Source organism: Fistularia commersonii, chromosome 7, assembly GCF_037954325.1.
Source record: "Fistularia commersonii isolate RoL2024-O1a breed Wild chromosome 7, RoL_Fcom_v1.0, whole genome shotgun sequence".
Taxonomy (NCBI): domain Eukaryota; kingdom Metazoa; phylum Chordata; class Actinopteri; order Syngnathiformes; family Fistulariidae; genus Fistularia; species Fistularia commersonii.
Genome location: NC_141290.1, coordinates 1,978,122 through 1,993,116, shown reverse-complemented (window position 1 = coordinate 1,993,116; position 14,995 = coordinate 1,978,122). Strand labels below are relative to the sequence as shown.

Below are 14,995 nucleotides of genomic sequence, written 5' to 3'. Positions count from 1 at the left end.
GTAACCCGGCGACGTGCAGTCAGTAGAGCCTCACCTGGGATCATGGAAAGAAAAAAAAAGTAAAATGAAAAATTTTTTTGAATGGTTCTATTTATTCAGGGATTTGTACTATAAAGTTATTTTCCACCTAACTTCACAATTTTTAGTCATTTTTTTTCAAAATCGCGGAAAAAAAAAAAAAAATCACATTTCGTGTTTAAATATCAAGAAGAGCCGTGATGTGACGCGGCAGCTTGCGGAGCCCGCTACGGATTGCGCAGTGATTCTGCTAAGTGTGCTAGCATGCTATGCGGCTAAGACCGTATCGCTGTCCCTGTGGATGTCACTATTAAAATTTTCAAACACTTTAAGCACTAATATAATTTCCATCCTTTAGCTGATGTGTATAATTTTTTTCGTCAACAACTGTAACATGTTTCTCGTGCCGAGCGATAGCAAAGCGGCAGCGAAGACACACAAAGTGAGGCACGCAGTGACGGTGCCTCATGCTAGGGGGCGCCGCTGATCCCAGGGAGCCTTTTTACTACTCGGCTAAAGAATACTAGAATTAGCAATAGCAAGCTACTGTAAACAGTTAGCAAGTCAAGTGCAGCCATCCAGGTATTCTTTCCTCTTGCTTCTAAAATGGAGGATTACATCGCCAAACTGAAAGAATTTTCTAAACTGGACTTTCAGTCGAAGCAGGAGATAGTAAGTAAGGGAAGACGGCGCTAACGGATTAGCTTCAGACTAGCAGACGGAAGACTCGGTCTTTTCAAACGGAGCGGTAACTCGAAAACGCTGGCTATGTGGATGTCCAGTGAGACGTTTTCTACTTTTCCTGCATTCTTTTCTCAACTTCTGACAATCAAACATGAGCGGTCGGCCGCTCGCATTCAAAGTCAAATGGCGCTAAAAACATTCGAAATGTCCAGGATAGATTTGGCTTTGAATGAACAGCAAAGACTCAACATTAGCATCCACAATGCTAAGCTAAAGGAAAACCGCTCAGCGCCGCATGGACTTCATTTATAAGTAAAGGTAAGAGATAATAATTTTTTATGTGCTTTTTATATGCTACAGTTTGTATATGTAAAGAATGCTGATATAATATTTCAAACAAAACACGCTAACCGCTGCCAATAAAATGGTGAATAAGCTGAATAAGCTAGTTTCCACTTTCGCACGATCACGCAGGTTTTCAATTTTCGTCCGAGTCGGACGTTTACGCTCCAACGTGGAACTCAAAAGCTTCGTCCTGCCTTGCGACCGGCGCTCGTGTTATTACAGGAACACAACGGGACGGCTTATTTTGGCCTCGGGCGGTCCGGAGGCCATCGTCAGTTTTTCCACGACGGCTCAGGAGAACAGAAGTGACTCCTCCGGACTTAGGCTACATGTAGGAGCAGCAAGATTTACTGTCTCACAGCAAAGCATGCGGTCCGTGAGGTTTTCTTTCTTTTTTTTTTTTTTTTTCCGTGAGTAACTACTCATGCATTTTTTAATATTTTCCTTAAGCTGGCGAGGGGGGAAGGGTTTCTGAACCACATGGCGCGAGAGAAGATAGCCGCTACAACACGGCGAAACCCCCGCAAACAGCGGCGAGGAGTGAACTTTCCGGGGGGAAAGTTCCATGATGAGAGGAAGATGTTTCGCTCCCCGGAGATATTAAGACGGGATAAACTGTGTAATTACTTTTTGGAACGTGTTATGGGAATTTTTTTTTTCTTTTTTGTGTTCCGTCAGTTACATAAACAATAAACAGGTGACGGATCCGGACAATGAGCCGTGGAGAAAGTATTAATAAAGACGGAGAGCTGGTGTGTTCATGGATTTGCCGTTCTTCTTCTTCTTCTTGAACTTTCGGCTTTTCCCTTCAGGGGTCGCCACAGCGAATCCAACTCTCCATCTAACCCTCTGTCACGCCAACTACCTTCATATCTTCTCTCACTTTGTCCATAAATCTCCTCTTTGGTTGTCCTCTAGACCTCCTGCCTGGCAGCTCCACCTTCAGCAACCTTCTTCAGATATTCACCACGGTTTAGGCAGAGGAGCGTTCATGTCCAAACCATCTCGATCATCACTTTGTCTCGGTCATACATGTCCTGCACCCCTGTGACAAATCATTCTTTTCCTTTGGTCTTTTCCCTTCAGGGGTCTCCACCTTCTCTATCTCACCCTGTTCTCTGGATCCTCCTCTCTCACGCCAACTACCTTCATATCCTCTCTCACTTTGTCCATAAATTTTCTTTTTGGTCTACCTCTAGACCTCCTGCCTGGCAGCTCCACCTTCAGCAACCTCCTTCAGATCTTCACCACACTTAAGACAGAGGAGCGTTCATGTCCAAACCATCTCGGTCATCACTCAGTCTAGGCCATACATGTCCTGCACCCCTGTGACAAATTCTCCTTTTCTTTTGGTCTTTTCCCTTCAGGGGTCTTAACCTTCTCCTATTCCAGCATTCACTATCCCTCCTCTGTCCATGACCCAACTTTTTCTGACAAGCCCTGGATTTTTTGTTGACTTTATGCAAAACTAGAAAAGAATCCGGAAACGTCTGACAGCGGAGCTTATTAGCATTCGCGATCTCCGTACCTCTTCCCAGGAGAAGTAGGTAAGCTCGTCTCCGTGCAGGTAGCGAATGTCGCCGTGCTGCGGCAGCTCCTCCACGACGAAATCGACGTTCACCGCGCCGTAGAAGGGATGTACGATGTTGATTACGTCGGTGTCAATCACGCGGCTGAAGCCTTCCTTCACGGTGAAGTTGAAGGCCTGGACGGGGATGAAACGGGGCAGGATGTTCACAGAGATCTGCAAGTCCTCCACGGCGGTGAATCCATTGCTGACGTCCACCGTGAAGCTGTCGGTCCCCTGTAAGAAGAAGACGCTCCCATTAGCGACGGGGAAACTTTTGAAGAGTCCCGCGAAGGAGCGGGGAGGGCGGCAGCAAACCTGAGTGGACGCCGAAACGTAGAGGATGCGCTCCTGGTCGATGTCCTCCTGGGAGAAGGAGTGGATGTAGTCCAGGACGGGGGAGGCCGCCACGTCCGAGCTGTTTGTCAGCTTGACCACGTGGCCCAGGCGAGGGAACACCTTCAGGGTGAAGATCATCTCCGTCGGCAGGATATCGGCCTGCTCCACCTGGGAACGCGAACCAGTCGATAAAAGATGAGGCATTTGATTTTTTTTTTGGGGCCGAACCTTCTACGAGTTCCAGAAAAATGAGTCCGAACAACTCAAACCCTGAAAAAAAGCCTTTTTTTTTTTTTTTTGGTCTTTATCTCCAAGCTAACTTAGCTAACTTAGCTAACTTCCAAGCTAACCGACTATACAGTATAGCCTTGTTTTTCGCAGGGGTTACGTTCCAAAAAGAACCCGTGATAGGCAAAATCCGTGAAGTAGCAACCTTTACATTTTTTTTACAATTATTATACAATTAAATACTCTATTATAAATTGCTGCTGTCTTCCTTCTTTATGGAACAAACAGAAGATTCATTAATTCCGTAACGCCGACGTACAGCCGCATAGCTTTTAGCTTCCCTTAGCATGTCCAGAAGTTTACCTTTATCAGCGATAGATAGCATCTTCCGCTGCCTTTTGGGCCCTTTTGTCGCTCCAGAGCGTTTTGTCAACATTATGGGTTTTAGAGAAATGCGCAAGAGAATTTGCACTTACGTGATATAAATTCGGCAAGCTGTTTTACGTACGTGTGCATATTAAACTGCGTAGTTATTGACGCACAGGTAGAGAAGAAGCGGAGTGACTTTTCAGCCAATCAGAATGCAGAACACGATGCACCGTGCAAATCCGCGAAGTAGCGAAACCGTGAAAAGCAAACCGCGTTATATCGTTACTGTAAAACTTTAATTCTTTCATACATTAGCTGCTTCCTCTGCTTATCAAGGTCGCTTACATACATTTAGCGTCTTCGGAGACGTATAGTTTCACATCATCGGACTCTGGCATCCTCGAGAAAACCAACGAAAAGGACGCGGTGGCATTTAAAGCCGCCGGCGTATTTATAAACAAACGCGGATTTGCGGTCAGTCGACTTTGAGGAGTTTTTAATCAGCTCCCGGGAGCCCGAGGCCTGCTCGCCGCACACGCCCGCCTTTCCAGATCATGCTACTTTGCATTTCATAGCAGGGCACATAATAGATAAGCAACCGAAAGCCAAGTCAATATTTTACCTCTTGTAAAGACCCTTCTGTCGAGGCTTTGTTCACTGCTGGGTTTTAACGCCGCGTGTCCATATCTTCCCTCATTAATACTGCATATATGAGATGAACACGCCGACAGGAAATTTAAGTATAAAGATCAGCCCTGCGATACAGTGTGTCTGCGCGTGAAAAAAAAATTAAAAAAACAACAAGCCAGCTGCCGTTTGTCTCGAGATAAATTAAAGTAGATAAATATGCTTTTTTTTTTTTTTTTTTTTTTTTAGTTTTCCAGTTTGTTAGTTTGGTCCATGAAATAATGACAGAGTTCATTTTCAGGGATTGAGACCTTGAATTTTTTTTCAAAATACTACATATTATTTTGCTGGACAGTTTCTCTATGATAATAATACAACAACAACAACAATAATAATAATAATGATAATAATAATAATGATGATGACATTTATGATGACATTTACAATAACAACAGCAATGATAATACTAATAATAATAAAAATAATAATAATGATGATGATGATGATAATAATAATAATAATAATAATAATAATAATAATAATAATAATAATAATAATATTGATGAACACAATTACAATAACAACAATGATAATAATAATAATAATAATAAAAATAATAATAATGATGATGGTAATAGTAATAATGATTATGATAATAACTGTAATGATGATGATAATTATAATAATAATAACAATAATAATAATAATAATAATAATAATAATAATAATAATAATAATAATAATAATAATAATCATAATGATAACAATAACAACAACAATCATAATAGTAGTAATAATAATAATAATGATAATGAAAATGACAGTGACGATGATAATAGTGATAATGATTAGAATAATAACTGGAATGATGATGATGATAATCATGATAATAATAATAATAATTAGAACAACAGAAATAGTAATAAAATCAACAATAACAAAAAAAATAATAATCTCATAACATATTGCGGATAACAATGTAATAATAATAATAATAATATTAATTATAATAATAAAAACAGGAATGGTGATTATGATAATAATAATGATAATAATTACTATAAAAGTAACAGTGATGACGATGATGATGACGATGATATAAATTTGAATAAAGAAAATATTTTTCCTTGGGATAAGGAGTGATAAAAGGATTCATGTGGCCCTCATTGTTCTGTACTTCTGAGAACTGTTATTTTCCCATTCACATGTTTTGAATTACAAATTCACAGTGAGCATTTAGCAGTGAATAATACGTAATGTTTCCAATAAACCCAGATATATTTAATCTTTCTGATTTTTTTTTTTCCCCAGACAGACTGTTTCCTCATTTTATGTGGTATTAAAATCTGAAAAACAGAGTGATTTGGGCAGAAACTTTGATGAATCTAAACTTTAGATTTATGTTCAGTATTAAGACAGTACACTGCAATAAATAAATACAATAGAAAAAAAACAAAAAAAAACATTTTTTTCTCCACTTTTTACTTTTTTTTCCTAGGTGTTTATCTATTTATTCTTCTGGATGATTTATATTATATATATATATATATATATATATATATAAAATAAATTTAAATGTATCAAATATGAAATGTACATTTAATATACATTTTTGATTTATATTTATTTCTCTTTTTTTCCGTCTTATATCTCTAACCCAGAGATGCTACAGTTGTTGTATTGTTGTGTTGCGTCCTGCTTTTTAAGGTTGTTTTTGTCTGTTTTTGATTCCACTGTACCTGAAAGCTACAATCTCTAAATTGCATTTCACCTTGTTTAACGACAATAAAAGTCTTGACTGAAATGCAGCGCTCAAATTTTGCGAATGTTGTGCCTGATGCATAACTGAATGTGACAATAAAGGTAATATCTTCTAAAATATATACAAATATATTGATATGGACATATAGCCACTGTGGCTACATGGCTAGCACTTTCGTCACCTAGGAAAAAGGTTTGATTCTCCGTGTTCTTCCGGGTTCCTTCAGGTTCCCCGACTTCCTCCAACAGCGGTAAAGCATGCGGGAGGTTCATTTGGGACTGGATTGCCGAGACGCGTGAACGGCGGAGTGAACGGTCGGCAACCGACGATTGGCCAGTGACAGCGAATGCTAACATATAATTTAAAATCACGTAAAATACAGCAGAAGCGTCACTGTAATCAAACTCCTGCGCGGGGACGCCAAAAACATTGAACATTGTTGTTGAAGCTGGGCTATTGCTATAACGAGACGATGCTAACGCGTCCGGGGCGGATCGACGGCCCGGGTTTCCCCCAAGCGGGACAGTTTTTACCAATTAAAGAGGGCCTCGCGAGACGTAACGTCCTGTTTTTCGACACTTAATAGACCGTAATTTAGTACGTAAACTAGATCAAAAGCGGTGAACCCTGGTAGCATGCTAGGACGCGCTTTCATGTGGTCTGGATGCGAATTAGAGGCTGCAAAACAAGGCCGTATTCCCGAGTGAGTCATGTGAAAGACAAAGATAATCGCTTCCAAACCGCGCAGGTTCGAGACAAAAGCGATTTTACACTTCGCTAACGGTACCTTGAGTTGAGACAAAAGCCATTCTACGCTTTGCTAACGGTACCTTGAGTTGAGACAAAAGCCATTCTACGCTTTGCTAACGGTACCTTGAGTTGAGACAAAAGCCATTCTACGCTTTGCTAACGGTACCTTGAGTTGAGACAAAAGCGATTTTACACTTCGCTAACGGTACCTTGAGTTGAGACAAAAGCCATTCTACGCTTTGCTAACGGTACCTTGAGTTGAGACAAAAGCCATTCTACGCTTTGCTAACGGTACCTTGAGTTGAGACAAAAGCCATTCTACGCTTCGCTAACGGTACCTTGAGTTGATCCATGCTGATAACGGAGTGTTCCCCCTCATAGGAGATGACGACGTTGTTGTTTACAACTTCCGGCTCGGACAGGTAGCCTTGCTTGAATATCTTGATCCGGAACGTCCCCTCCTCCGAATGTCCCTTCGCCGTCACCATAAAAGCGAAGGAGTCTTTGGAACTCAGGCTCTCGTAGTTGTGCTCGTAAGACACGACCCCCTTGTTCAGATCCTCCTGGGTAAAAGCCGTAGCCTCGATCCCGCTGACGATGATCCTGCCGTCGTTTGGAGGCGACGTGACCTCGAATTCGATCTCGCCGTCGTCTCTGACGTCCAGGTTGGAGTCGGCGCTCAGCAGGGTGGTGTTGAGGGTCTTGGTGCCGCCGTGGTCGATGACGATCATGGTGTTGTTCGCCACTCTCAGGTAAGGTTCCCCCGCCTGGATCTGGAGGAGAGCGGTGGTCTTGTGGAACCCGTCGGACACCTGCAACGGGAAGCGCTCTCGGTCGGCGCCGCGGTGGACGAAGAGGACTTTGCCGTCCCGCAGGTCGGCTTGGGTGAAGCGGAAAAGGGAATGCGAGGGGTTCTGCGTGGAGACGATGTTGCCGGAGAGGATTCCCTCGCGGGCGAAGACGACGAGGCTGTCGTTGAAGCCGGGGTCGTCGTCCTTGAACCGGATGACGTCGGTCGTTAGCAGACGCTGACCGTGGCGAGCCACGTTGAAGACTTTATCCACAACCCTGACGGGAGCGTGATCGTTCTTCGACTGGACGGCGATTTTAAAAACGTTATCCGCCGTCGCCTGGTCGAAAGACGACTCCCCTCCGTGGAACACCGAAAAACCGAACTCGTCGGCGTCCGTCCGGGAAGCGTCGTGCTTGTAGATCAACCTTCCGAGCTGGATGTCCTCGTTGCTGAAGAGTCCGACGGCTCCTTCGAATCTGGGCTGCCCGGGCGGGGAGTCCCTTATGAGACGCCCGTGTTTGGGCTCCTGCGTGATCTTATAGACGAAATCCGACGAGCTCGGCGATTGCGTCCAAAGGTAGCTCTTGTCCAGGATCGTCTCGCTCCCCCGTTGGACCACCAGCATCTCGTTGGTCAGAACGGGGGCGTCGGAATCGGCGGGGATGCTAATCGGGAAGGTGTAGAGGGGCGAGTACTGATCGTCGGCGAAGACCCTGAACAGGAAGTTATCCACGCGTTCGACCGATCTTCGCATCCGGACCTTGTAGTTGACGACGCTGTCCAGCAGATTTTTTTGGGTGAAGACGTCCCCTTGCGCCAACTCTTTGGTCATCAGCTGTAGGCTACCTTCCGTCGGAGGCTTGACGATGACGTATTTCAGACTTTCCGGATCCGTGTTTTTCCCCTTCACCTCGGCTCGGAGCTCCGTGGTGATGATCATCACGTCTTGTCCGACCCGCATCTCCAGAGGAACCAGGTTGGAAAGGGTCACTTGAGAAGGCGTGATTTTGACCAAGAAGGTGTTGTTTCTGAGCGCGAAACCGCCAAGCCGGGAGTCGAACCGGACGCGCTCGACGACGGTATCGTCCTGGCTTCCGGAATCGGTGCTGAGGTACCTGAGGCGACCGTGGTCGATATCGGACTGACGGAACGAAGTGACCTCCTTGTACATCCCGTCCTTGGTCGTGATCTGCAGTTCCCCGAATCTCAGCGGCTCGATGACGTCGTAAACCACCTCGCCGTTGCGAGGATGAGCGAGGCCGGCTAAATTTTGGACGGTGATGGAAGCGTTGCCGCCTTGAGGTAAGAGGAGGCCGGCGTTGGTCACGATGGTCATGTGGGGCTCGGTGACGGTCAGCTTGTAAGTGGCCGAACGGCTCACCGAGTGTCCGTCGGACGCTTTCAACGTAATTCCCGCCGCTCTGCCGCCTCTGTGCACGAAATGAATATTCCCCTCCGTCAGATCCCTGCAGGTGAACTCGGTGACGCCGCGTCCCGGCTCTTTGCTGTTTTCCAAGAAACCGACCTCGGCGGAAGGCTCGGAGACGACGCTCACGACCAAGTCGTCGCAACGGTTGTCCGAATCCGCGATTTTGACGACGGCGGGGGTCAAACGAGTCCTCCCGTGCTCCGCGACGGCGATTTCTCCTCCGCTGAGTTCCGGTACGTCGTTAACGGGAGCGATGTTTACCGGGAGGATGTAGTTGCGGGGAGCCTTCAGGCACTCGGGAAGGTACCCGCTACTCTGGACGACCACCTCCAGCTGAACTTGATCCCCGTACCTTTCGTGCCCGTCGTGCATGTACTTGATTTTCCGATTGACCACGTCCAGGAGGGTGAACTTGTGCGTGCGTTTGGTGGCGATGTCCATGTCGATCAGGCCGTACCAGGGTTCGTTGGTCAGGGTGAAGACGATCTGAGAATGGCGCATCCCCGCGGCGCTGAGGTCAAAGGTAGGACTCAGGTTGTCGACCTCGAGGTATGCTTCCCCGCCTTCGGGTACCAGCAGCGGCGTCACGTCCAGGAGTTTCGTCACGTTCCTGAACACCTCCGGCAGGTCGTCCGTCGGGTAGCAGTGCTGTTCCATCACGTCTACGTCGCCGTGCTGGATGCGAACGGGCGGAGACGTCGTGGTCGTATCCACGTCGTAGTAACTGGAGTAGTCGTAGTCCTCTCCTTCACATTTGACGTGGACGTCTTTCGTGACCAGAGCGTCCTGTAAGCTCCTGTCCTTCTGATTCACTTTGATTTCCCCCAAACACCCGATGAAGGATTCGGCGGTCATCTCGTCCTCCACGCGATTCAGGGACCCGCTCTCTCGGAACAGATCCTTCATTTTTCCCTGGATGCCTCCGAGGTACAGGTTTCCGACCAGGTCCAGTTTTTCCGAAGCGTCCAGGGAAAGGGACACCGTCTGGCTGTCGACGTTGATGTTAAAGGAACCCTGGCTGACCTGAACCCGAACTCTGTGCCACTGGTCGTCGTCCAACTGCACCAGATTGTTGTCCAGCACCTCCGCGCCGTTGCCGTAGTCCAGCATACCTTTGAGGTATCCTTTCACCACGCCGATAGCCAGAAAGTCGGACTCCCTGCCGGGATGGAACACCAGCAGGGCGTCCTCGATGGTGGTTTTCATGAGGAACTCCAAAACCCTCGCCGTGCCGCCGGACTCGCTCCAGGTGGGGAAGGACACGAACGAGTCCGGGGTGCTGAAACTGGTGGCCTCCCCGTCCCCGGCCTCGAACTCCGAGCTGCAGGACTCCTTGGTGTCCTTGCACTGTTTGAAGACCCCGCTGAGAATATCGAATTGATGGGACTCGAATTTGACGTCGGTCATGCAGCCGCGGAAGGGGGCGATGGCGGTGCTGAGGTACGGCGCTTCCAGTTCCCCGGTTCCTCCGAGCCAAATCCCCAGGTCGATATTGAGCCGCTCCCCGCCGTCGTCCACGGGAACGTACGTCGGGTAGAGCTCGTCGATCGTCATCGTGAGCTTGGCGTCCCTCAGCGCGAGGGAGACTCTGTGCTCCACCAGGTTGTTCAGCTGGACGGCTTGAGACGACGACAGAATCACCTCGCCCGCTCCCATGTTCATCCGCGCCTGTGGGAAAGCACAACTTTCTATTAGCTTCTCGCGCTATAAGGTGCACTTGAAATTTTCTCAAAAATCGTCTGTGCGCCTTGTAATCCGTTTTTTTTACGGTACACTGCGCTCAAACTTGTTCGCAATGGTGATGGACAGGCTGACGGATGAGGTTAGACAGGAATCCCCATGGACCATGATGTTTGCGGATGACATTGTGATCTGTAGTGAGAGCAGAGAACAGGTGGAGGAACATCTAGAGAGGTGGAGGTATGCTCTGGAAAGGAGAGGAATGAAGGTTAGTCGCAGCAAGACAGAATAGATGTGTGTGAATGAGAGGAACTCGGGTGGAGCGGTGAGGCTACAGGGAGTGGAGATCAAGAAGCTGGAGGATTTCAGGTACTTCGGGTCAACAGTCCAGAGCAACGGAATGTGTGGAAAAGAGGTGAAGAGACGGGTCCAAGCAGGTTGGAATGGGTGGAGAAAAGTGTCAGGGGTACGAAGAGATAGAAGAACATCAGCCAGAATAAAAGGAAAGGTGGACAAGACAGTGGTGAGACCAGCGATGATGTTTGGACTAGAAACTGTTCCAATGACCAAAAGACAGCAGGCAGAACTAGAGGTTGCAGAGATGAAGATGTTGAGGTTCTCTTTGGGAGTGACCAGGATGGAGAGGATCAGGAATGAGTCTATCATAGGAACAGCACATGTTAGATGTTTTGGAGAGAAGGTCAGAGAAGCCAGACTGAGATGGTTGGGTCATGGACAGGAGAGGCAAGAGGTCTGGAGGAAGACCAAAGAGAAGATTTATGGACGTAGTGAGAGAAGATATGAAGGTAGTTGGTGTGAGAGAGGAGGATCCAGAGAATAGGGTTAGATGGAGGAAGTTGACTGGCTGTGGCGACACCTGAAGGGAAAAGCCGAAAGAAGAAGAAGACGACACTGCGCTCAAACATCTGTCAAAGTCTTTCAGTGTGACTTTGGTTAGCGACCTAGCCGCTACGCTCGATCGATTATCGGACCGTTCCCACCTGATACCGGGACGTCATTTTGAAGTCGGTCCCCGGTTGGATACGGGTTGCAACATCAGATCATTAGATATGTAGTGCTGGAATACATCGTTGTTCCAACCTCACGCTAGCTTCAGGTGTCTGTGGCAACCATACTTTTAGCAATGGCAGTACATACTGTGCTTCAACATGATGCTACTGAGGACCCCCAAAAATGGCACTTGTTAAGAGACATGCTTGGGAAGCGGAATTCAAACTCAAGGCAAGTCACGCAGCCGCTAAAGAAGTCAACATGAATGAATCGATGGTGCAGAAGTGGAGGAAGCAAGCGGATGAACCGCACAGAGTAAAGAAGAGCTAACAGAGTTTCAGAGGGAACAAAGCTCAATGGATAAAGTTTGACGTATGTTTTATCATGTGCCTTTTTACATTGGATTACATTACATGACAGTCATTTGGGAGACGCTTTTATCCAAAGCGACTTAAAAGAAGTGCAAGTCAGTCACCAAAGACCCGAAGCACCAGTAGTCGGATGTCAGAAGTGACCACTCGACCAAATAAGAGGTATGTTTTCAGCTCACGGCAAAAGATGGGCGGCGACCCCGCTGTTCTGACCTTTTTCGGGAATTCATTCGAGACCGAGAAGAGCCGGGACCGGTTCGATCGTCGGCCGGGGGCTCCGAGGGATGGGGTGGACGGTCGCCCGGAGGTGGCGGATCGGAGGGGGGGACGGGTAGGGACATGTAGCTTAGCGGTAGGCAAGCGCCAGGGACTTGAACTTGATGCGGGCGGCTACCGGGAGCCAGCGAAGGGACATAAGAAGGGGAGTCATGTGGGGGAATTTGGGACGGTTGAACCCCTGCAAGGCTGCCGCTTTCTGAATAAACTCCAGAGGCCCGAAGGTCACCGCTAGGCTACCGGCAAGGAGGGAGTTGCAGTAGTCCAAACAAGAGATTACTAGAACCTGGATGGGTATCTGCGCCGTATCCTCCATGAGGAATCTGCGAACCTGATGCAAAAAACTAGACCCGTTCGTTGATATTGTGCCTTATAACGCGGTGCGCCTTATGGTCCGCAAAATACGGTACTCCATCTTTTGGATGTTCCGAAGTCTTCATCTTGATTAACAACCATAAACCAATCAGGGAACAGTACAGTCCACCACTTTTCGTTATACCGCTGCCCTCCTGTTAAGACACATGTTTACGAAGAGGAATTCCAACTTGAGGCTACCAAAGATTTCAACATGACTGAATCAATGGTACGGAAGTGGAGGAAACAAGGAAGTAAAGGAGACCAAAAAGAGTTTCCGAGGGACCAAAGCAAGATGGACAACATTGAACGACGGGTAGAAGCATCTCTACAGTTTCCATTCGACTCAAGGCGCGAGCATGCAACGTGAAGATCCACGGTTTTCGATGAGGTCCTTCTTGTTCGAAGAGGTCCTTCTTGGTGCTTCCGTTTTATCGAAAAGCGTCAACTCGCCATCTGCACAAGAACTACCGTCTCGCAAAAAATGCCAAAAGATTGCTAAGAAGCGCTCGCCTTCTTCTGCACCTTCTGCAAGAACAAGATCACCGAAAAAAAGATCCGTCCAGACCAAAATGGACGAGGTCATGCTCACTTTTGACATCCCTGTTGAAAAACCAGGGAACCAGAAGTTATCCTCTACTGTGTTGTGAATGAGTTGAATAAAGTTTAACTAAACTGTTTTGTTGCGCTTTATATACCCTTATGGGGCGCAAAAAACGGTATTTGTATTCATAAGACCGGCGGAGCTGTCGCACGCCGGGTTCTGCTGTTTACTTACGTCTCAACTGTTTCAACCGGATTAAATAGACCGGCTGAAACAAGGCTCTGATTTGTTTGAGAAGAAACAAGCTGAAGTATTTGAACCTCGCTCTGCTGCAGACTGCTCCTTTGGCCAGGGTACGAGTTTGTCTTGGCAGGAGGAGGCATACGAGGGGGGGGTGACAGTCGCAAAGTTTGTCGGGCTTGAATTCATTTTAATTACACCGGGAACCCGTTGCTTTTGGATTTCGCGAATCGACAGGTGTTTGATACCGAGAAAACCTTTTGTGAATCGTGAATGGAGGAGGATCGGTTGGGTGGTAACGACATGCTCACTTGTGTTACTGGATCATAGTTATCAACACTTCCTTTTCTTCTTCTTTTCCTTTGGGATTTTTCCTTCAGATGTCGCCATAGCGAATCCAACCTTCTCCATCTAACCCTTTTCTCTGGATCCTCCTCTCTCACACCAACTAACTTCTACTACATGTATCTTCTCTTTGGTCGTCCTCGAGACCTCCTGTCTGGCAGCTCCACCTTCAGCAACCTTCTACTCGGATCGTCACCACGGTTTAGACAGAGGAGTGTTCATGTCCAAACTGTCTTAGCAATCACGTTGTCTCGGACATACATGTCCTGCGCCCCCTGTGGCAAATTCTTCTCTGCCTCTGGGGTTTTCCCGTCAGGGGTCACCACAGCGAATCCACCTTCTCCATCTAACCCTTTTCTTTGGATCCTCCTCTCTCACACCAACTAACTTCATAGCCTCTCTCACGACGTCCATAAATCTTCTCTTTGGTCTTCCTCTACACCTCCGATTCCAGCATCGACTAGATTCACTCTCCCTCCCCTGTACATGACTCAACCATCTCTAAAGTTCCCTCCAAAACCTCTACCATATGCCGCCCCTCTGATGGACTCATTCCTGATCCTATCCGTCCTGGTCCCTCCCTGTCACAGGGGCGGACTCGGGCAGGGAACCACACCTTCAAGGCTGAAATCAGGGTTGAATCGCTTTATTTAGGTAGACAGGGTGTCTCAGGTAGGCAGGCAGGGTGTCGCTGCCAATTCCCTGGCCGAGACAGAGTCGCACAAGGCTGGGTCTCACCAGGACGGGCCCCAGGCAGGGTGGCAGGAAGGGCAGGGTCAAGCCAGGATCTCGGACAGGGTCAGGTGGTCCACCAGGGGGTCTCACGGGGTCAGGGTCCAAAGGGGGCTCTCTCAGGGTAGGGGTCCGGTCGTGACAGGCGTCGTGGGGATGAACATGGCAAAAAGGAAGTCCAGGACCCACGGCTAGGTCTGGACGTGACAGGGGTCGCGGGGACCCGCTGTGGTCAGGGTTGTTGGGCAACCACGATCCCCCAGCGCCAGGCGGAGCGTGCCGCTGCCCTTTATAGGGATCTTGATTAGCGGCCGCTGCTGCAGCTGGCGCCGATTACGAATTGAACCCAGGTGTGAGACCCCGACAGTCCCAAAGAGAACCTCAGCATCTTCATCTTTGCCTCCTGTCTTTTGGTCAATGTCACTGCTTCTGGTCCATACAGCATGGCTGGTCTCACCACTGTCTTGTCCACCTTTCCTTTCATTCTGGTTGATGGTCTTCTATCTCACGGTAGTTGTATGCTTCTATGAC

The 14,995-nt window shown here is 47.6% G+C and overlaps 1 protein-coding gene across 1 annotated transcript in view; it reads right to left on the bottom strand.

The window, feature by feature from the left end:
• cspg4 (chondroitin sulfate proteoglycan 4) overlaps positions 1-14,995 on the bottom strand; it is a 98,186-nt gene that overhangs the window by 24,400 nt on the left and 58,791 nt on the right. Inside the window, exons 3-5 of the mRNA XM_086149073.1 lie at positions 7,028-10,579; positions 2,933-3,121; positions 2,576-2,851 (exon numbers count right to left, since the gene is read on the bottom strand). Coding sequence (XP_086005199.1) covers positions 2,576-2,851; positions 2,933-3,121; positions 7,028-10,579 — 4,017 coding nt within the window. The remainder of the gene's footprint in view (positions 1-2,575; positions 2,852-2,932; positions 3,122-7,027; positions 10,580-14,995) is intronic.